The sequence below is a fragment of the Passer montanus genome, unplaced genomic scaffold (genome assembly GCF_014805655.1).
Source record: "Passer montanus isolate IOZ18808 unplaced genomic scaffold, ASM1480565v1 scaffold24, whole genome shotgun sequence".
NCBI lineage: Eukaryota > Metazoa > Chordata > Aves > Passeriformes > Passeridae > Passer > Passer montanus.
Window position 1 is genome coordinate 227094 of NW_024367037.1, and position 23773 is coordinate 250866.

Below are 23773 nucleotides of genomic sequence, written 5' to 3' on the forward strand. Positions count from 1 at the left end.
CCCTTGAAAGAGTCAACCATTCTTATTCTGGAGAGATCTTTTTTTCACTGTCATTAAATTGGTATCTCACATTTGCCCAGTGTCTGTTTAGCTGAATCAGAATGAAACCCATCTGGAGCATGCCCTCCTTAAAAATCACACTTTTCAGCCTCACCTATTCCCCCTCTGATGTTCATGCAATGACTCCTTTGCTCACCAGTGTGTCCATGTTTTCCTCTAGATGCAATTCTCTCAACATCGTCTCTCTCCCTTATTACTAGTCTTGGTGCTTACTTTAGTCATTAATAAGTTTAATAAGTCTAAGTGCCAAGTTCTACATTTTGGCCATAAAAATCCCCTACAATGTTACAAGCTGGGGACAGTATGACTGGATAGTGTACAGGCAGAAAGGGACCTTGGGGTGCTGGTCAACAGCTGGTTGAATACGAGCCAGCAGTGTGCCTTAGTGGCCAAGAAGGTCAATGGCATCCTGGTCTGAATTAGGAATTGTGTGGCCAGCAGGAGCAGGGAGGTCATTCTCCCACTGTACTCAGCACTGGTGAGGCCCCACCTTGAGTGCTGTGTCCAGTTCTGGGGCCCTCAGTATAGGAAGGACGTTGAGATGCTTGAGTGCATCCAGAGGAGAGCAACGAGGCTGGTGAGGGGCTGGGAACACAAACGCTGTGAGGAACATTTGAAAGAACTGGGGATGTTTAGCCTGGAGAAGAGGAGGCTTAGAGGCAATCTTACTGTTCTCTAAAACTTCCTCAAGGGAGGCTGTAGACAGGTGGGGTCGGTCTCTTCCACTGGGCAGCAACTGACAGAACCAGAGGACACAGTCTCAAGCTACGTCAGGGAAGGTACAGGTTGGACATTAGGAAAAAAATTTTCACGGAAAAAATAATGAAGTACTGGAATGCTCTTCTCAGGGAGGTGGTGAAATCATCTCTAGATTTAAACCATCTCTGGATGTGTTTAAAAAAACACATCCATGGCACTTGATGCTGTAGTCTAGTTGTCTAGTTGAGGTGTTAGGGCATAGGTTGGACTCGATGATCTTAGAGGTCTCTTCCAACCTCATTATTCTGTGATTCTGTGTCATTCTGTGATTACACAGACCAAACCTTACAAACTCCCCACTGCACACACTACACACATCTACTCGTAACAGGAACCGCCCTGTCCAATTGATTCACACCAAACTCCCCCCATCCACCCCTGAACTCTTCTTCTGTTCACTCCAGGAACATCTTCAATTCCTACTCCTTCAAATGCACTCCACATCTATCTCTCTCCATTTAAAAAATCATTTAGCTCTATCTTGAAACCTTCTAGAGAGAGCATTCTTTGTCAGCATTTTTCTTTCATAGGAAGAAGGGACAGAATACAGATCTCTTCATTCTCTGAACTATACAAGTTTCTTCTCCACAACTGTAGCTAGAAAGGTTCATAGAGTCGTCCTTCACCACCAAAACCCAACTAGTCCTCAAATGAGATACCACACTGACAGTCCTTTGAAGTGATGCACAAACATTCTGCTGTCTGAGAGTTTAGCTTTTACATTGGCCTGTGAGAGATACCCACATTTCTGCTCACCTAGGGGATTTTTTAAAATTAAAAACAATGCATAAGAGCACCTGGAAGCTTGTTCATTCACCCTATACTATTCGTTTAACTTCAGCATTCTTACTTTGCCCATTCTGGGTGACTGGCTACTGTCTCATTGATCAAGCTGCTTGTGACTTGAATCATGTGAACACTCTCTTGATGTACCTAAATTAAAGAGAGAGAGGAGAAATGTTATGCAATGCAAACTACGAATCTTCCTACATTCAGAAAGAATTCTGTTCTTTGGGGGAGGGGAGTGGTATTGGGAGGAGGAGGGTGGGGAAGGCAGGAGGAAGGTGAGAAGGGATGTAGTGACCAGTTTGTACATTTAAAAAATAATTCTTCCAGTGCAAACAACCCACTGTGAAGAAAGAAGTTCCATTAACCCAAGAAACACCTAGTCAATACAATAATAAATTCTGGTCACTAGTAATAGCAAATGGAAATTTAAACCTTATCTCATCAGTGGAAAAAATTTAAACAATATCAGCAGCGCTGTCAAGAAAGCACTAAAATATGAAGCAAAGTTTCAGATGCAACTTTTTAAGCCATGGATCAAAGAAGTATAAAAATAAATGAAGACTTAGCTCTAACATGACAAACCTTGCTACAAAGTGCCTAACTAAATAAATTCTTCAACAAGAATGATAAAATACATCTTTTATAAATATCTTAATACTCCTTCTATGAATGCAAGGGAGCTTTAGGGAGGAATGTTTGCACAACTTCAAAAGTTTTCAATTTTAAGTACTCAACATTACATATGCCTATGTTTTGGAAAAAGGAGATTGACATCAGAACCATTGATCTTTGTTCCATAACTGTATTCAAGTCAAACATTCAATCTCCATTGACTGTTTCACGTATGAACACAACTCCATTATGGAAAAAGGAAAACAGAAGTACATGAGTGACCTCTTCTGGTGAGAAAAAAAAAACCCCACCCAAACTCACCATAATCCAAACATCAATTTCAGAGAATACCTGATCTCAGTATGAATCTCAGTACATTTAACTCAGAAAAAGATACCATGAGCTTGTTACAGGCAATTACACAAAAAAATTCATAAACACACCTTAATTACTTTGCAAATGTTCCTGATGTAAGGTAAATTAAAGAGAAAAAAAAATCTAAGTGGAGCTTCTGTTGACAAAGAAAGTGTCAACAGGATGCAAAACAGATCTGTTCCTGTAATACATAAGCTACTAATTCTTCTACTAGAATAAATTCTGTATTTACAAATGTCTATATATTAGCCTTGTCATATAGGTAAAAACCACAGAAATAGAAACATTGAGTTTTTTATATATTTTTGTGTATTTCCTCTACAAAAATATATAAATATATGTCTTGGAATGGTCATAAGTTCAAACACAGAAATACAGAGAAATAGAAACATTGAGTTTTTTTATATATTTTTGTGTATTTTATATACAAAAATATATAAATATATGTCTTGGAATGGTCATAAGTTCAAGTACAGAACAATTAGTTCCTAAACATTTAGAAAGATTCTTTGAGCTATGTAATCTTGTATAAGTATTAGTAACCTTCATCAGCAACGAAAATGAGCTTTATGATTATATTTGTTAGCACACTGTACCTTTGCAGTAAGGAGAAGAGCCAGCAGAAGGGTTCCTATCACCAGCAAAAATATTATGAAAATGCTGATTATTTTATCTAGCATTTTCTCCAACCACACGATAATCTGTGCAGAAAAAAAAAGAAGAAATTATAGCACATAAATCAATCTTTAATGAAAATGATGCTGTATGTTATGCAACAGTATTGTTATTTTTATTTACAATCACAGTACAAAATCAAGCTCTAATCAAACAGCATTTATGCCCAAGCTTGGAAATGAACAATTAACAAGCAATGTTAGCATGATTAATGTCATGGTATGACATGTGATTTTGCAAAAAACATGTACACATTACCACACAACACAGCAAGCTCTCTGCAAAGCAAGCAATAATACAACATTTACTTACTAGACCTAGAAAAGTACCTAAAGAAGACATTCATGTCAACTAGAACCCAGAAATCTGTCTTTATGTCTTGTCCTTCAGCAACCTGGAAACTTACAGATACTGTCTGCACAGGACTCCAAAGCTATCAAGGTATATCTTAAAGCACAACCATAACTTTCAGATTTGAATGGCTAAGAGTCATCTAAATGACAAATGAAGTATTTTTGCAAATAATGAAGTTTTTTAAGCTGCCTCATCACCTTCTGAAGTGAAATGGGACAGGTGGGGTTCTGCATTATCGAATATCACGCCAATTCTTCAGCACCAACCATTTCTATCCATTTCCAGTCTCAGAAGGATGCTCAGCACTGAGCATGCATCAGCTAAACTGACTGATACAGGAAACAGGCACATTTGTTGTTCTGTCAATTTACAACAGACCCATTCTATACATGTCCATAAGCAAATGGTGATACCACGTTTGAGTAGAGAAATTCTGATAATGTCATTCAAAACAATGAAACTGCTCAGTCACACGACTTTGCAGAGTGCTCTGGAACACAGCAAGCTGAGCTTCATCTCATACATAAACTGACTGTTTACATAAAAAGCTGTGACAGCACATGCAAGCACGACCAAATACATTTTTCTAGCTCCTATGGTTCAAATACCAGGTCTATTTCTATTCAATTTAGCATTACTACAGGAAAAAGCAACAGCACAATTGTAAAATTTGTGATTCATGAGAACTGACGTCAAAGCCAATGTGTAGTAAGCAAAAGTACTTCAAGTCTAAGTTATATATTCAACAATTAAGTTGGTAACTTTTTAGTTAAAGATCTTATAAAACTACTAATATGCATGCTAATGGTTTACATTAGTTCTTTTTTCATTATTTACCCTATCCCTACACCTGAAATTGACCCTGGAACAAACTTCTCAGACTGCTGTGTGATGACTGAATTGGTCAACACTGAAATCGGATCTCCTATTTGGCAAAAGTAAGGAATTTTTTTGTGCGTGTTCATCTGGTAGTATCTGAGCAGTTTACGTACATCAAGTAATTATTTTTAAACTTCAAGTTTTTACAACCAGCTCCTCGTTTTATCTAAAATAACAGAAATTCTTGTAACAAAGTCTGTACTACGTTAAGAACTGCAGAAAGGAACTCAGAAAACACGAGGAAGTCTGAAAAATCTTTTGTCTTACATATTTTTAACCTAAGTTTGGTTTTCAGCATTGCTAATAGATTTCAGCCATCAGAAATGCATTTCCAGTGCTGGAGGGAAGTGACCTGCCTGCAGTAGTACTGCAGCTCTCTGAAAAGCTTTGAGCAGCCTCTACATAGGGCATATATATATGGGTTACCTCTTTGGAAGTAAGACTGAAACAAGATCTTCTGTGTCCTTCCAAGCCTCATGTACATCTAGTGATTATGGCTAGAGAAGCAAGAAATTAAAGTCCTTGTTTCAAAGGACAGAAATAACAAATATCACCAAGAAAACACCACTGGATAGGCAGGGGAAAAAGTTTTATAGCATAGACTTCAAAATGAAGCTATTAAAAATTAAAGCTGCACCTGTCATTTCAGACAAAGTTCAAACTGCTATTTACTTTCTAAGTCAGAGTTTAAAGAAATCCAGTAGTCTTACATATAGCACCTTAATCAGATTTACTGAGTCCATGTAATTGGCAGTACTGTCAGAGATTTCAAAAAATGCTAGGCTCAATGATTGTGTGAGGGGTATTCAATAGGTGAAATCTCTGACAGGTGAGAGGTGAGGCTGAATGCTTTAGATGTTTTGCCATGCAGCAACTAATGAAAGGGCAATCTCAAAAGACCAGGATGAGGACACTCTCTCTGAGATAGCACAAGGGATCTTTCCCAGACACTCATACTGACAGTTCAAATATGTCTGGACTGCCATTAAGGTGCAGCTGCAGCACATGCAAATCCTGGATTAACTTTAATCTAGTTAGTAAAGCCACAGCAGCACTGATGATGTACTGGTACCAGCAGCAGCCTCAGCCATGCCAGCCCACCTTGTCTCTATTTACGTGGGCAGGTAGCCCAAGGAAGCCTGATGAAAGCCAGCTTTGGCAAGCCTACAGGGACTGCAATCACATCTCTCAACACAGACTTAAGGGGATCCAAGTTATATAAGTGGTACAGATACATCACAGTAGAAGACTGAATTGGACTGAGTACTGTACAAGTAAAAGCAGATGGACGATATTCACTTAAGGCTATACTTATTCTTTTTTTTTCTTCTATTAAAACATACTTTCTTCCCCTACATTAACCCACAAGACTGCCTTAGGAATCCCTTGCCTTTTCACACTCATGTTAAATAATGCATAGGCGCAGGTAAGCTACTCACTGCAGGGAAGTTGCACTGTTAAATGCCTGTGTGGTTGTACTTATCACTGAATCAGGTCCAGACTCCACTCTTATCCCAGCCCTGCCAGACCTCCCTTTACATCCTTCCTGTAAACCATGGGCATGCACACAGAGACAAACATGTACTGACTAAACACACTCATTAGCCAGAAGTCATAAGGTTTTACATTTGGTTCCAAGCTTCTAATCCAAAGGTTAGTTAGCAGTGGGAAGCTGAAGCTGCCAGAGCATCTGAGATTATGCAAAAGTAAAGGAAAGCCAAGCTCCTAAGCTACAGAAGGTCAACTTGTAAAACCAAACTAAAATATTACTGATTTGTGATAGACTGTCCACAAAAAAAACTATCTTTAATTGTCACAGTTTTGAAAGGAAAGGTTATCAAGGTTTTTTATTTTCATTTAGCTCACTGTAAAAAGGTTTCTAATGATCGAGTTACATTTTATTAGAAAGCTCCTCAATAATTTGCAAGTAATGCCTCTTTCAACTTTTGGATGATGACACAAAACCTTATTACACTAAGCTGTAACTGAACTACAGTCCAGAAATCCTTAAAAATCATAAATCCTACTATCCAAACAGGTTTTCCACGTTTTGCAGTATGATACATCATCTCTGAATTAATATTTTCAGGTTTCATACTGCATAGCCTTCAGGGCAGTAGTTTTTCTATTATGTTTAATTCACTACATCACCCAAACAGTGAAACACACCTAGGCATCTACTAAATTTTGGATTAAATCTACATAAAATTACCAACATAGACTTTTCTTTTTTTTTTTTTTCTGTAAACAGCTCTGCTATTTATGAAGATTTTTTCCCAAGGCGTTCCTTAGACTTCTCATTTCCCTTTTCTTGGTTAATATTTGATACCATCTCATTAATATCATCTAGAGAAAATAAGGGGAAGTCTGCAACCAGAACACATCCCAAGGTTATGCTGAAATGAGTCAGCTGAGTAGTTAAGCTAGGAAAGGTAGAGAACAGTCTGTGTGAGGTCTCAAGTCTACCTACACCAGTATCCCTCCAAAAGCAGCAGAAGAATTTAGAAATTCCTTCTAAAGACTCCTGACATAGACAATGTTATTAAGAACAAATTACACCATACTGACTGAACTTTTTCTATATTTTGTGCTATATATACCATGAAAGGGAATCAAAAAGCCAAATCACTAGCAGTCATAATCAACCATCACTTCAAACTCTGCCATATCCATATGATTTTTAATTTCCTGCTGGATTATCAGAAATTTATCTTTGTGGTCTCTGAAGTACATCCCTTCAAAGACAGGCAAAAAAGGAAAAAGGCACAAAAATAATCATCTTTTAACTGCAGCCAGTGTTCTGTAGTTAAATCCCCTCCTTCTTCCGTCTCTGTTAAAGTGTGACGCTGTTTTTCAAATTTAAAAAAAATCACCAAAACACTACACACAACCAAATGAACTCACTAGTTGCACATTTTTTTCACTTTAAAAAAAATCTTGATTATAATATTATTACTGTATGTTCATGGACAACAGTCAACACTGTACGTAATACTATAAGACTTTATACTTATGAAACTGTGAAGTAAACCAACAGTTTTCAAAGATAACTCCAAGGAACTAAAAAACCACACTCTGTTAAGAAATTATATCCACAGGGTTTGCCAAATAATGCAGATTTCTAAACTAAAAATAAAATCCAGACATTTCAGCATTTAAAGCAATTACAGTTAAATTGTTTTTGCAACCTACCAGTATTCAGGAAAAAAAACCCATTATCTACTCATGCACATTTTCAACGAAACCACAAATGACAGAAAAAAACCAGTTGAAACTACACTTTCTGTTGTGGGTCACCAAACGCAACTCTTCACCTCAATTCTGCTAACAAACCAGAATATAATAAAAAATAAATTATAACAGGTTACAACTACACTTATTTACTAACCCCAAGTCACTCACACAAGAGAAACATTTTAAAGTTGGGAAATAAAAATGTAATTTTAGAACAAGAGCAATACAGCTAAGGGCAAAACAACATTAAAAATGCCCCTCTTCATGGACGATTATAACTGAATCTTAAAAACATATATCACACTTTTAAAAGCCACACAATAGGAAAAAAAATCTTAGCTATACCAACTACCTGATTTTTTTTTTTACAAGCCTTTTAATTCCCTTCAGACTTGTTAAGATTCAGCAGTTCTGAGGCCATGCAAAGCCTCGTTTTGTATGCATTCTCTCCTGGTGCACTAGGTACTATGCCTGTGTACACAGGCAAGTTGGCATTTCAAAAGTAAGAGACTGACAGCACCCAGTGAAACCAGCCCATGCACTATCTGCAAGCACTTACAGAACTACAACTATGCTTCACACCCTCACTGCTCCCGTGGCAATTCGGTTAGATGATGCTTTCCCCTTTTGTTAGGCGTACAAGTGGGGACCAGGCAGAGATCAACTATTCTTAAATAAAAGTATACAACTGTGCTTCACACCCTCACTGCTCCCGTGCCAATTCGGTTAGCTGATGCTTTCCCTGAGCAGAGAACAGCTCCCCACACTGGGAGAGAACTGGTTTTGTTAGGCGTACAAGTGGGGACCAGGCAGAGATCAACTATTCTTAAATAAAAGTGCCCCTAAATCACTCTACCCCTTGAAATGCTAATGCAATTCTCTGCTGTGCTAAACATTTAACTCTGTGCATTCACTGGAGTAGAAGAGACCAGATGGAATTATATGACCTTCAGTAGCTTATACCAAGAGCTGGAAAAGAGGCATTTGAGAGAGAAATCTACATGAAGCGAGGCATGTTAAGGAGTGTTCATGCTGCAAAATAAAATAAAGAAGAACATAAAAAAAATCAAACTCCCCAAAACCACAGAATCCATTAGCTGGAATCATAATTTTTCTGTTTATTTACCTTCTTATTAAGCCAGTGCCACAGCTTGTCAGTGGCAGGCGGAGATGGAAGAAAAGGGAAAAAAACACAACACAGTGGAAAATTATTGAAAAATGCAGTAATAGGGAAAAAAAGCAATGAGAGGCAGGCAAAGTCATCCACAGAATGAAAATGAAATTGTTCTAGACACAAAGGGAAATTGCAATAGGAAGAAAAGATCATAACAAATTCTAATGCAAGAATCTGGGTTTTACTACTAACATGCACTTTTGAAACAAAGAGGGATATAACAAATATGAACAGTTTTAATGGTATTAACCGCTATCAGCACAATCTGGACAATTCCAGTTTAATTATTCTGAGAGCTGTCATCACATTTCAGAGCAGGACTTGTACTCTAAGGAGGACATTTCAGCAAAACACCAAATCTTAACATGAGGTACTCGTTTATGGCATTAATACTCCCATTCAGGCATTCAAATATTACCATTCTAAGCATTTCAAAACACTCCTATTATGTCAATTACTCTTGGACAGATTTCATATGTTTTTCTGGTACAACATTCATATTCAATGGCACAACATCAAATACATAATTAAATCTGATGTACGTACAACAGTAAACTGTAGACCACATAGATGTACATATTTCATGTAATTCTCCTTGCATTTCTCAACAGTCAATTTCTCCTTTTGCACTAAAGTTATTTTTCTTTACTGATGCTCATCCACATGCTAAAGTATACCCATTTCAAGACGTGGTTTATGTAGGACTACACTCCTAACTCTAAGCATTACTAATCATTAGCAGCATAATCACTGCAGAGAAGAGCTTTAATATTGCTATTCATCTGTGTTAGAGATTAAGATCATATAAGTGAAGTTTGTTTCTCCCTGAAAACAAGACCATTGAATTCTCAGTAAATCTAGCATGTTTACCAGTTGCCAGAAATTACATTAGCTCCCAATGGAAACAAAAGGTATGAATATTTCAAATTTATAAAAATTTCATAATCTTGATTAAGTTACAAGTATATTTACAAATAAGCATGAACATTAGGAAATATGAAAATGAAATATGTCACAAAGCATCCACATTTACTAGCTTTTGCTACTTATGGAAAGTCACAGTCAGAGAAATCAATTACAAGGCTTCAAAAGCCTCAAACTGACACTGTAGAATTTGTTTCTACTTCACCTCTTCACTTATGGAATAATTTATCTGTGACAAAAGGGAAAGTTGTTTTCTGATTAAATGACATACTTTTAACTTTACTTCTGCACTTTAAAACCTACTATCTGTACCTGAGGTTCGTTTTGGAAAAAACACAGATCTCATGGCACTTTGCAATTCCATACAAAATACAACACTTTGCAATTCCATACAAAATACAACACTTTGCAATTCCATACAAAATACAACACTTTGCAATTCCATACAAAATACAACACTTTGCAATTCCATACAAAATACAACACTTTGCAATTCCATACAAAATACAACAAAAGAGCCCTAAGATTTTAGCAGAATATATAAAACTTCTAAAGACGTCCTTTCACAATTTCAGCCGCCAGGAACTGGATGATAAATACAGTAACTAGGATATAACATGATATGTCCAAAATAACAATATTTTTTATCAACATTTAAGACAATACCTGGGAGGCCTCACCTGCCTCTTAGCTTACCAATACTGATGTTTAAGTAGTTCTACAAATGTAATCAACCTACACTGGAAAATAGGCTACAGCTTAATTCTAATCTTCAAGTCATCCAAAATTAGTAAGGCTATAGCCACTTTCCCACTGTTTTACTGGAAAACTATTCATCTAAGTTCTTACACATCCATGAAAGTATTTTCTATAATATAAGTACTGGCAGAGATACTGCTTGTTTTCTGTGCTTGGTTAAACTATGTGCTGAACTTGATACCAGAAGAAACAGAAACTGACTTTATCCAAAATCCAAACAATCTAAAAAATTCACATATAAAATTCTAGTGCACTATACCTACAAAAAGCATATAACAACTACATGATTCACTCACGTACATCAGAAAGCATGCATGTAAGTATCAGTACATTTGAATGAGCAAAGTCCAGTGCATGCAGCTGAGCCACTGCCAATGCTGCTAAACTCCCTCACAAACTCTATAATCAAACTGCAGTCATCATATTGTGAAACAACAGTCTTCTTTAATAATAAAAAATCAGTAAAGAAAATTATTAATTCTCTACTGTTGATAAGAAAACACGTGATACCTCATCTATTACATTAAGGATGGTTCAGCGGCTGACAAGAGAAACCTCTCCTACAGGAAGTCTCTCACATCTGAACTGCTGTCTGTTGACTCTCCATGAGGCAAATGCACAGCCACAGACTAAAGAACACAGTAAAGATATCCTATTTTCATAGTCCATATTTAAAGGAGACATTCCTTTAACAGACATTCCAGAGACTGACCTACTCCTTATAAAAACAATAAAATGCAATGCCCTTTCTTTTCTCTTGACCACAGTTTCTCTTAATTTCAAATTTCTCTGCACTTCCAGGAGAACCAGGGGTAAATGAGAATTGTGAAAGATGAGCAGCACTTCTTTTCTTGATGGGTTTGTTTAGAAAACAGATATAATCAGTAAAGCTCAGATTTGCATGCATGAGCAGTACTCACCCATTTCTCACAATGGGTTATTTTCCAGACTATCTACACTAGCCTCCTAAAATTTGTTTGGGAAAAAGACATGCCATTCTAAGATATTCCCTCATTTTCACTACATTTCATTCAAATCTGGAACTATATCCTAATTGGACATACCATGTTTCCCAGCCCAAGTACTACCACTAAGTATTTGTGTGAAAAAGAGCTTGTCAATGGCTGGCTGTACTTAGCTAAGAGTCTCAATACATCCTGATGCTAAGATTCAGTTTCTAACTAATTCTGCATACCTACAAAAAAATACACCAAACAAAAACCCCTAGCACATCCAGTTCCCATGAAAATAAGCTAAAAACAAAATATTAAAAATTCAACTTCTAACTGCAAAGGAAATGATCCCTCAGTCTTGGTTTCTCATACACCCCCAATAAAAGGTAAACTGTAACAATTTACTCTTTAAATTTCTATTTTGCGTTCATGTATTTTTTATTTTCTCTTCAACAGTGCCTACTGAAGCCAAACCATTCAGTAATACAACTTAAAAAATTTTGCAAGGATGTAATTTGCACTTCTCTTGTTTCCCTGTCCCTACAAAAAATATAACTGCCAATAGCCTGTGGCACTGCTTCCCAAGTTCTGAGATGCCATGCATTCATCATCCTACAACACACAGAATAAGCACAGCCAGTAGAACTTAAAAGATATGGACGTATTAGTGTGATAAGCATTGGAAGACTACATATAATCCCAGCCACTCATGATAAATGCTGGCTGAAACAGAATTAGAATAGGCACAATGAGGACAAGAGAATCATGCAGATTATCAAGTGCTCCTTTTGTAATGTCTGGGAAAGCTTAAACTGCTTTAATGCACAGAGCACACACTCAGGAGGAATATTGCTGTCATCTAAAAAATGGAGGGGTGAAGGGAGATGGGGAAATGAATTGGTCAACACTATTCTCCTGCTTAGACAAAAACAACATGTAAATAAACTGACCTTAAGTACATTTAAGTTGAAGAGCGAGAGGTTCTGCTGCACATTAAAGCCCTACCTTCCTTAAGGAGAAAAGACTTGCTGGAATTAGGAAGGATACTGTATCATATGGTTATACAATACAAGGATGCCAAATTTGACAACTCATGAAACAACAATACATCCAACATTGTGTCTGGAGTGGCTTCTTACTTATAGAATAAAATCTTTTCATAAAAAGCTTTGTATAATGTAAGCTTTTATCCCCATGTTAGTAATTTTCACTACTTTTGGAAAACCACTTTATTGTGTTTATAGCTGTATTTTGAAAAGCTTTTCCTTTTTTGAATTCTTCCTCAATGAACCCTGTGAAATCATTACTTTTTCCTACAGCTATTTTAATACTTTTGTCATCCATTCACCCATTAGATCCAGGCTTAAGCTCCTCCCTCTCTTGTAGGAATTCAGAACCATAAACTACAAGACCAATCTGCCAAGCTGCAGATGCTCTGACAAATGTACTTACAGAGTTCAGCTCTTCAGTTACAGAAGTCCTAAGATAAAGGCTTTTTCCAGAGCAGAGAATACTTCAACAACACAGTTACAGAAAGCACATTTTTATGCAGCTATTGCAAACAAAATAATCCATTTATCAGTTTATGTGAAAACTTAAAATTCTTAATGAAAGAAACTTTATAAATTTTCTGGAGCTTTCCAACTATGCACTTTGCAATGCAAATGTAGGCATATTTTGCATGGAGAAGAAGTGAACACAGAAGCCCTATTCTATGGCGTTTCCCAAATACTTTATCCCACATATTTCTTCACTTACAGAGGAAAGACTAATTTCTGTAGCACCATACTACTGTGTGCAACAACTTGGCTTCCACACAGTACAGACAAATATGTTTGAAATAACTTGGGCCTTAATACCCAAACACAATGGTCTGCTTTTTAATTAAATTTTCACATAAGAAGTAGGAACATCTTATCCTTCAGACTAAAGCTCATTAGGTTTAAATTCAAAATCTTTGTAACCAGGTAAGATTAAGAGAACTCAGATAAGGAACCTTACAAAGGTGATTCAACATTTTAAAAGTGACTTCTGTAAAGGTCTGCATGCAACCATTTAGCAAATTTAAATGTGCACTTAAGTGTGAATAGTGATAGAAGAGACATAATTTAAAATACACCATCAAACAGATACAGTTTTACATGAAAGACATATCCATTAGTGACAGACATTTATTTTAGATTTAAAGCATCTCAGAATATGGTGAAACAGAGAATAAAACAAACTTTCAAGTTGCTTAAGGAAGTAAGTAGAAATACCTTACTGTCAAGCTTTAGCATAACACTTCCAAGTCCTCTGATGGGCCGTGGAGCAAGAGCTTCCTGACGCTCCTTCATAAAATTTTCAACCAGTTGCCACCAACTTCTGCAGTGGCTTGCCATGAAGTTCAAAACTCCAAAATGAACCACGAATTTTTTAAGTGCCCAAACTGTAACCACAAGAAGGAAATTTTGTATCAGAGATTTCAGAGGAACACCACAAGACTACTTATTTATTCTATTCTGGAAGACCAATGAAAAAGAAAGGAAGAGACCCTTGAGTTTTATTTCCCATTAAAAACTTCTGTAATTTGCTAGTTTTATTTCCCATTAAAAACTTCTGGAATTTGCCAGTGTTTTTAGTACTAATCTCCTCACTATCTTTGCAACTGTGCTTATTCACATGAAACTTAGATGACAGCACAAGAAAAGTGACAGCACATGACCCAAAAATGCAGCTCAGACTTGATGAAGGCCTGGGATAAAAAACTGCCACTCCATGATTCCAGTACAATGGATTTCTTCCATATCCACACACACACATACCATGCCAAATGGCTCCATATAAAGTACCACAATCAGAACTTAACAGCACTTTACACATAGAAGAAAATCTTCAGCCTAAATTCTTAAGCTTACGGCCTTCTAAGTTGTTAAAGTGTATATTTTCTTCAAGAACTGACACCACATCATGCAGTAAAGATTACAGTAAAGAAGCTTCCATTTAAATCTTCTTTTGAAATATTATTGGTAAAATTTTGTTTTTAAATGTTAAAAAAAAGCTATTTGTGATTAGCATTTTATCTTGGCAATACAGGATACTGAACTTTCTATCACTACAAGTAACTTTACTTTTAATAAATCTTTTTTTTATTGTGACTATTCTCCAAGCCATACATAAGCTCCACAACAGTTGGCAGTACATCACTTCATCATCAAAAATTCACATCATGTTTCGACTTGGAGACGTGTAAAATGGCATACTCAGCCAAAAAGGTTAACTTTTACTGCCTACAGGGCATTTATCCAAGTTCCACAAGAGCTTATTCTCTGCAAGCCACACGTGTAATAGTTTATGTTCTCCTTTTGGAGAGCCAGCACAATGATTTGCTGACATTTAGTTCACTTACACTCTGGCACCACCATGTGGCAAATCTGAGATTTATTCTCTTGAAGAAACAGAAGAATCCAATAATTTCTCTGATAAAATGAGTAGCAAAGATACAAAAAAGGAGAAAACACAGTGCAAGCGTCAGGACTGAACTTAAAGGCTGAAGTTTTGTATGATGAAATGCAGCTCATGGTCAGAACACAAACTGGTGCTCAGCAAAGCCAGGCAGGCTTGCATTTTACAAGGCAAACAAGATGCTCAAATGGGGTTCTAATGAGTGTTTACACAGTATCTTCTAAAATAAATGACTGTACACTCATGGCAAAGGAAGTGCTACAGACAATCAAACAGCTGTAATCATATTAAGTTAAAAAGAGACAAGAGAGGAAAAGCTAAAGAAACTGTTATTTTTAACTGTTATTAGAAAGCACTGAGCAAAGCAAGAAAAAGTCTGCATAATAACAAGTTCCAAACATCTGGAGGAAGCAGAAAATTACCTGAAAACAATTAAAAAAAAAGATACAGCGGAACAAGCAAGGAAGCAAATGAAAGATCTTAAAAAGAGACAATATCAGGATTTCCAGGCTCACATCCCTCAATAAAATTGTGCAAGTGTTCCACAATGTGGTTCACTACTTAGCTTTTCAATTCATAGCAATTCTTCCACCTTTTCATTTTATGGTGTAATTATGGTAACATTTTCCCACCCTCTACACTAAGCAATTTTAAAAGACCATTTTATTCCTACTGAAGTATAAATGCATTCAAGGAAAAATGTTAATGGCACCGAGATGTTTCTAATAATCTAAATTCTACTTTCTATGAGTCTTCTTTACCAATGTAAGGAACTCGGGTGAAATTAACACCTTCCTATTTAAGGTCTTGGGAAGGTTTCTGGGTTTTTTTACATACTAGAAGCATTCTCTTTAAGGTCTCACAAGTGCCTCAAGTTATTATTAGTCTCTTTAAACTTGAACCATTGCAAGGGAACTTGCTTTATTAGCCTTCCTGTTTTCCTAGTATTTTTACTATTCCCTCTCTTTTAGCCATGCAAATTACCATCACTCACCTTCTGACCTTTAACGTAATCCACTGTTCTAAGTTTGGCTCTGTTCATCATTACACTGCCTATGTGTAATATCTTTCTGATGATTCAGTTATATGCCACGAAAAAGCACGTCATGGCCCAGTGTCACTGCTAAGGCAACAAGTCACACATATTGCCACAAGCAATTTCTCTTTTGGCTTGAGTTTATTGTTTGGGTAGTTATTTTAGACCTAATGAATGTCAGGAGCAGTATTCATCTGCCTCATTTAGATATGTACTTCAATCTAAACTTGTGTGGCTCAAGCTTAAACCATTCACTTCTGTCTAGCTGCAGAACTGCGGCTCCCCTTTTTCCTCAGATGTAGGTGTTTCTGAACAGTGGTTGAGTTATTCCTTGACTTTTCAGTAAACTAGTCAAGTTAACTCTGCTTCTAATAAGTCTAAAGTTTATTTTCTAATTGCTTTTTCACTCATGATTGCCATCTCCCATGACACCCAAACTGAAAAGAGACCAGACCAGACACCAAAACTGGAAAGTTTCTTCTGTAAGTAACTATACTGGAATGAAACAAAGGTCAAACCCCTCTCTGCTCTTACCCTGCATTCAGCTATTTATATGTCTTGCCATCACATTACCCTTTAGCTGCTGCTATAGTGCCACAGCCAAAGGTGCAGCTGTTCCTTTCTCCATGCCTCGGAGTTCATAGCCCTTCAAATCTCTAAGTGTGACCCCAAGTCACAAGTTCCAGGTGGTTCACAGTAGCTTTGGGTACTGTGCACAGATCTCAAGGCTTTGGTATCACGGTGGCCTCTGGGGTGGTCACCTGAGAAAAGACCAGGGGTTGCCTCATCCCAGACACAGTTCCAAGTGGCTCCACAACAGATCCATCACTGGGCAAAGCTGAGCTCATCAGGCTTCAGTGGAAATTTATCTAAGGAAGGGCAGAAACCCTGGGCAGGGAGAAGAGGAAGGAATACAGAAAAAGTGACTAGAGAGGAAAAAGGAACAGAGGGATGAAGAGAGGTGATGAAAAGGCCAGGGAAGCAGAAATGTTCTGCAGAGGAGCAGACACACCACTCAGAGGGTCCATGCTGGAGCAGGTACACCTCTTGAAGGTGGCCTAGGGACAAGGAAAATCCTGAGCCCATACTGCCCTAAAGGGAATGCAGCTCACGGATAAGCCCGCACTAAAACACTGACTGGTTTGGAGGGTATATGGCCACTAGCTGGGGCCAACTCACCACACTTTGTAAAAAAAGAAAACAGCATAACTCAAGTGTTAAATCCATTTTAAAATGCTAAAACCTAGCATTTCAACTGAAGTTTAGAGAAAATCCAAGTTTTCAAACTCGGAAACTCACTTTGTTTACAGTACAGAGATGGGAAAAAATGCCTTCCAATTCACAGCAGCTCACATATACTCCTAGAATTGCCATCTTCCCTTTTCACTCCCCCAAAAGAGGAAAAAGTGGCATCCAGTTCTAAAATACTATCTTTTGATAACTATCATAACTACTCCAATTCTCGCCAGATATATAGGAGAACAGATGCATATAGGTGTGAAGCAACAAAGCTAATTAACCTCAGACCTAAAATTGGAACTAAATTTATCTTGTGACTCGTCCTCAGTGCCTAGCAACCCATTTTTTACAGAAATTAAAAGTTAACATGAGCTCTACTTCACTGCTGAATAACAACTAAAATATTCTTCGTTTATAGGTGCAAAAATATGAAAGAACTGACATCAGGAGAAAGAAAAACTAACTGGTCTAAACCAGAAGTATTCTTACTATGTGAGGTATGACACTACATTACTTAAGGTAACTACAATAGTCAATAGACAAAGCAATTTAACAGAGCTGTCCACTACATGGTAATAGACAGGGTACATCAACCCTCCTTTTTGAAACTACAGTTCATCTTGTCTTAACAAGTAATTAAAAAGCTTTTATTTAAAACTCATACAAGCCTACAAGTCTTTCCTCCTGTTTTATTTAACATGACACCAAACATTTCTAGTAACTGGATTATTACCTGCAAACGGCACTGGCAGTAGCTGCACAATCCAAAAATTTAGCCAGATCTGAACAATGACAATGGCCCACACAAGAGTAACAAAGTAAATATCACTAGTTTTCTTTTTTCTAAGTAAAGATCCAATCTCAGCTCTTTGTCTGTTCCCAGATGATGAAGAGGAGGTGCTGAAAGATGATGAAGCTCGTGGAGGTGGAGGCTGATCACTTTCTGCTGTTGATCCTAAAACAAACACAAGAAAATAAAGAAATGGAAATTATCACATTAATATTCACCACAAAATAGACTATGTTCCCTATTCCCAAATTCTCTCTTTTTTTTAGAAGGTGGGGGTGAAGGAAGGGACAGCAGCAGAAGGCTGTGTTTCTGCTGTTTTGGGTTGGTTTTTTTCTTTTAATTTCTCTAAAAGACTGAGACAGCCTTGGCACTGATCTGCCTTTTGAAAAGCTAGAACAAGGCTGTGTAAACTCTCCCACATCCTGCATCACCATGCCAAGCAGTGCTGAGAGGAGGAGAGATGAAAAGTTGCTACAGCCTCTAAAGAGAGGGCTCCTGTCACTGCAGGTAAATCACAAGCCAAATATATTTTATCAAAGAACCATAAGACCATGAAAAACATAAAATATATTAACTTCTAGGAAAAAATCTGAAGTCTTAATATAAATCTTTCACTTCCCTTTACTTCAAGTACTGAAAATAGAATCTTAGATTTGCTCAAAACTCATTTAAACAGAACAAAAAATATCGAGTATGCATTGAAGAGAAAGCTTTTATTTTACAACTGTCTCGCTACTTCTCCGGATCACTCACAACACAAACATAGGAGCACTCACACTGTCATCCTAAATTCCTTGCTCTGTGTAACAAATATTAGTAACATCAACCACCAATTAGTGGATAACAAATTTTGTCAGTCTCTCACTCATAAGTTAGCAAACAAGAAATTAAATTAAAAAATGTAAACTGATGTGTTAAAGACCCTATACATAAACAATAGTCTTTTCATGCAAAAATATTATGTTCAAATTAAATTTTTTGGATGCAGAACATGCCAATTTATTTATTTATTTGATCTTTCAGTTGCTGGATGACACCAAATCTATCTTCAGCCACTCCATGTAAAATCTCTCCCTGAGAACACCAGTATTAACTTTTACTGAGGCTCTGTGCTGTTGTCCAAATGCACACACCTCCGACAAATCACTACTTGAGGAAAGTTGGCAGCCATAGTGCAGGAATGCACACACAGAAAAACCTGAAAAGTTACTCCGTGCTGAAACATAAAAGGCAATTTAATATGCTGGTACATACCACACAGCTGGTAAAGGATGAACACAACTCTTTCACTGGACTTGTGCCACAGACACATCTTCTCCCATGAAGAAAAACTGCATAAAAACTGTACTACAGCATACTACATGCACAAACAACTCCTGTTCTACACACACGTTTTTAGCTGCAGTGTGTCGTCAAAACCATTCCCAGCCTAAAGCATGGCAGCTAAAATGTTCAAAAAGGCAAGACTCATTAGTCATACAGTAAGAGTAAGTAACAAACTGCATCCTCACACAGCGGATGAACACTTTTGTTGCAGAAATCTGCACTGGTGTTCTACAGACAAGTGGAACTACTTTTACAGCTTATGAACACATTCCCACCACACCAAGACAACAATCCAAATCCATCGATTCACCCAGCTGGGATTGACACTGAGATGATGACAGAAACATCAGAAGGTTGCTGGTCATGTATTTGGTGGAACTTCAAAATATTCATGAAGAAACTAAGGCATGCAACCTGAAAGAAGGAATTCTGCAAGCAGCTAAGCACAACAGAAGCTTCAGGTGGGGAGGTTCTTGGCAAATCAGTGCATATCTCCATGCGATGATGGCCAGCCCTACTATACAACTACCAACAACTTTTCGTAAGGGGAGAGAAAAAGTTACCTGTAAACAGAAATTTTCCTAAAAAGACAAAGTATTTTTGTCATACAGAAGAGGGTCAATGTTTCCCCTGTACTTCTCAGTCTATATGTAATAAAGCAGAAGAGTACAAACAGAAACAAATGGATGCACTAAAGGAACAAAATTTGAAAGAAGTATACCCATAATAAATAATTTTCCCCTTCAATTTATTCAACACTTCTTACTGTTCTGCTCCAAAATTAAATCAACATAAGAAGCAATAATACAACAAGCAGAAACTCAAATATTAATCAAACAAAAGGAAGAACTCAAAGCAAAAACAGAATAATTAGCTGAAGTCTATGCCTAAGATTAAAGGTATACAATATTTTTTGCCCAAAACCTCCTTATTAGAGTCACCTCCTTATTAAATTTCACCTTTAGGAAATAAAAAAGAACATTCATTCTTTTAGTAATGAAAAATTTGACTGATATATTTTTTGCAATGAGGAATTATTTAATTAAAAAACAGCAACAGTAATGTTAAAAGCAGTTACAACTTAACAGCCTTATTTCTGACAGTTTCCCTGTAAGCAGACTATACACAGAACACAGAACAGAGGGGCAAGAGACAAGGGAGTAAAAAAGGAAAAGAAAGATAGAGGGAAAGAAAGATAGAGGGGAAAAAAGGGAAAAACTTCTAGGGGATCCCAAGGCAAGAAAGCTTTTTCAGGATGCAGTTCTCCAGCACTTTTAGCAAAATTAAATTGTCACTCCCAATGACCCAGTATTCTCCTCATGACAAACCCAGGCCTGCATCAGAACTGTCATTTAGATGACTCTCATAAACCAGTTAACAAAGCTGATCCACCCAGAAAAAAATCAAAACTGCAAATGAAAAAAGTCACCTTCTGCTGGCAAGACATGCTCTGCAAACCAAGGTGTGAATGCCTTGTCAACACAAACAGAAAAACAGAACTGTCAGTACAGTGATTTTGAGTAACTTCAGTTTCTGTAAAATCCCATTTAGAGTGCTTCATGATATTTGGAGAGATGAAACCTGAAAAACACCTATCTTCCAACTAATGAGAGCATGACAGTCTAAACAGCTAGCACAATACTCAGGAAAAAATTCTAGCAAAATCAGAATGAATGGTACTTCTTTGAACAAGAAAAAAAAAACCAAAATTTCCAGGCTGTCTTATTAAGACTTGCTCTTTTCATTACACAGTATGTTCTCTGTCACATCAATTTCTTGCTGTCACAGAATTTTGAATTATTCTCCTCCTCAGGGAGAAGACAATGAAACAGTAACATAAACAGAAAGGCAGGTGTCTGTATCTGTACGCAGGGCATAAGTTAGGAAAACAGTGATTTTATTACTATTCAATAAGAAGTCCTGAAACATTAGGATGAAGGTACTCCTTTATGAAGGACCACATCTTTCCGTGATTTCACATGAAAAATATTTCTCATGCTTTTTTTCTAAGAAAACAAAGAAGGGAGGGCAAAAGGGAACCCGAGAATCATTACTTCCTTTAAGGATTTTAGTATCTATCATATTTGAAGCCAACAAGACAATAGAATCTTCCCTACAAAGTACTGTAGTGGCATCTGCTTCAGAAATTGCAGACTTCTTTGCTGTATACACTGGAAACTCTTCTAAGACCAGCAAGCACCACTTAAACCACATAAACTGGTACCATTAAACTCCTTGTCCCCAGTAATAAATACCAGTTTCAGTAATAAAATACAGAAAAACATGAGTGTTTAGAAAAAAATATAAAATCAACAAAGCTTATACCACCCTCACGGTCTTTTAATAAACGATTTTAAGCCTGGTTGTTCTGTAATGGATTTAATAAAGTGTCAGGAAAACCAAAAAAATTAGTAAGTTCTTAAGCTTGTATGTAAAACTTTTCTGTATAAGAAAAATGCTTCATCATCATTCACAAAAGATCCAAACCAAAGATGGCCAAAATTATGATTAAGATATCACAGAACACTAATTTTTACCAGATTGTTGGAAAATTATTTTAACTGCTGTTAGGAGTTAAAAGAAAACTCCATGGATTTTTTTTTTTTTGTTCTGTGAAGGAAAACAAGAGAATTCACAAGACAAAAAACCCTCATCTGGTTAGCTTTTTAAAGAGAAGTCAAAAAAATATAAAAGATAACTACAGCATTTTTTCAAAGGTATCTCTTCTTGAAAACAGAAAGAAAACTGTCTTAAAGAAGTGAAAAATAAGAACTGGTAAATTAAAAAATAGCAATGAAAGAATCACGTACATAGCCCATTTGTGGGCATCTGTTACTTTTCCAGATAGAGCAAATTCAAATGTTTCTTACAGAGTATTCAGTCACCTGAGGGTTGGGAGGAATGTTCATTATTGGACTCATCTTCTGTCATTGAAATTGCCATGGCAATTGTTGAAGCAGCAATGGAAATCATCTGACCAGGAAGCTCTGCCCCTGTAAAATACATACATGCATGTAAGTAACAAAAAGCTTAAGCCTTAAGTTTTATTTTGTGTTAGATATACACTGGAGCTGTCAGGCAGCAGAAAATATATCGACGGATACTGTTAGTGTTTAGTATGTATTATATGTAGTCAATATGATCAAACAGGAATGAGTGCTATTAATTTTAGTATTACAATGCACCTGCAGCCAAAACTCAAAACCAGTTATTAGCTTAGTGCTTTTCTTGATAATGAACTGGTACCAAACAAGACATTCACAGTTGCTGACAGTCTGATTATGAAAAAATTTTTTGTACCAGTTAATCAACTTTACTAACCAACTAAAACAGCCAGACAGGAAAAAGGTTTCCTTCATCAGGAATTTACGATGCCTTTGCTTTTTTCGAAACTGACTTGCAACAGGAAAAAAAACAACTATTCTTCTCAAAATCTAAACACAAAACATATTTAAAAAAAAAATTTTAAAAACAAATGGACTGGACATTGGAAACTTGCTAGATGGAGTTGTCTTGGTTTCTCTCACAGTATTACAGGAGCTACTAAACCCATACTGCTGATTTTTTTCAAAATTGGCCTCTGATTTCAAACATCCTGGGCTACCTTCATGCCTGAAATTACATATTGAAATCCATAAACTCAAGGGATTTGGCCAATAATGAGTCACTACTTTACCATGGAAAAGAAACAGCAGTCCATGACAATCATTTTCTGTAACAAATCCAAGATTCACTTCAGCATGTGTAAACCACTTTGAAACACAATAAACATCCTATAGTAAACTCTTGCAACCCATATGCTATTGAATTTACCAGGATACAGTCCAGATTATTTCATTGGACTGAAGTGAATTTTTGCCTCCAACAGTAAAAGAAACAGTAGACTTTTCCTTACCAGAAGACTCCTTTCCATTCTGCTGTTCATGCAACATGCCTACTGTCATCAGAACAACTATAACCAGAAATACAGGAATTCTCCAGGAACCTGCCACAGAAGCTGAAAGATACAGTGTTGGGATTTTTTTTTTTATGGGAAAAATTACACCATTAATAAAACCTACATTTAGCAAAACCAAGAAAGACAGCAAATCAACCAAAAAACAAAGAAGTCATAAAACAAAAGGCCTTCTGCAATAAAGAAAAGGAAGAATAGAAAACAAACATGAACAAGTTTTTCAATAAACAAACCAAGTTGTTACTGTTCCTAACTTCAGTGATATTATGTTGATATAGAGAACAATTTTGAAAACAACATTCAAAATCACACAAAATTAAAACATTTTCCATAACAGAAAAAAGTCATGTTTCCCCCAGAAATGTGTATTTATGTTAGATCTCCAGAGAATGGGATTTTTCTTGGATTTTGCCTATTCAGCCTGTACTCCCAGTAA

The 23773-nt window shown here is 36.7% G+C and overlaps 1 protein-coding gene across 3 annotated transcripts in view; it reads right to left on the bottom strand.

Annotated features, from left to right (window-relative positions):
* TMEM245 (transmembrane protein 245) overlaps nt 1-23773 on the bottom strand; it is a 76790-nt gene that overhangs the window by 41988 nt on the left and 11029 nt on the right. Inside the window, exons 3-9 of one of the 3 annotated variants that reach the window (XM_039710996.1) lie at nt 23278-23379; nt 22268-22375; nt 18000-18221; nt 13806-13975; nt 8864-8887; nt 3192-3296; nt 1670-1752 (exon numbers count right to left, since the gene is read on the bottom strand). In XM_039710996.1, the coding sequence (XP_039566930.1) occupies nt 1670-1752; nt 3192-3296; nt 8864-8887; nt 13806-13975; nt 18000-18221; nt 22268-22375; nt 23278-23379 (814 nt within the window). The remainder of the gene's footprint in view (nt 1-1669; nt 1753-3191; nt 3297-8863; nt 8888-13805; nt 13976-17999; nt 18222-22267; nt 22376-23277; nt 23380-23773) is intronic. The other 2 variants (XM_039710995.1, XM_039710993.1) reach the window with 2 other exon arrangements.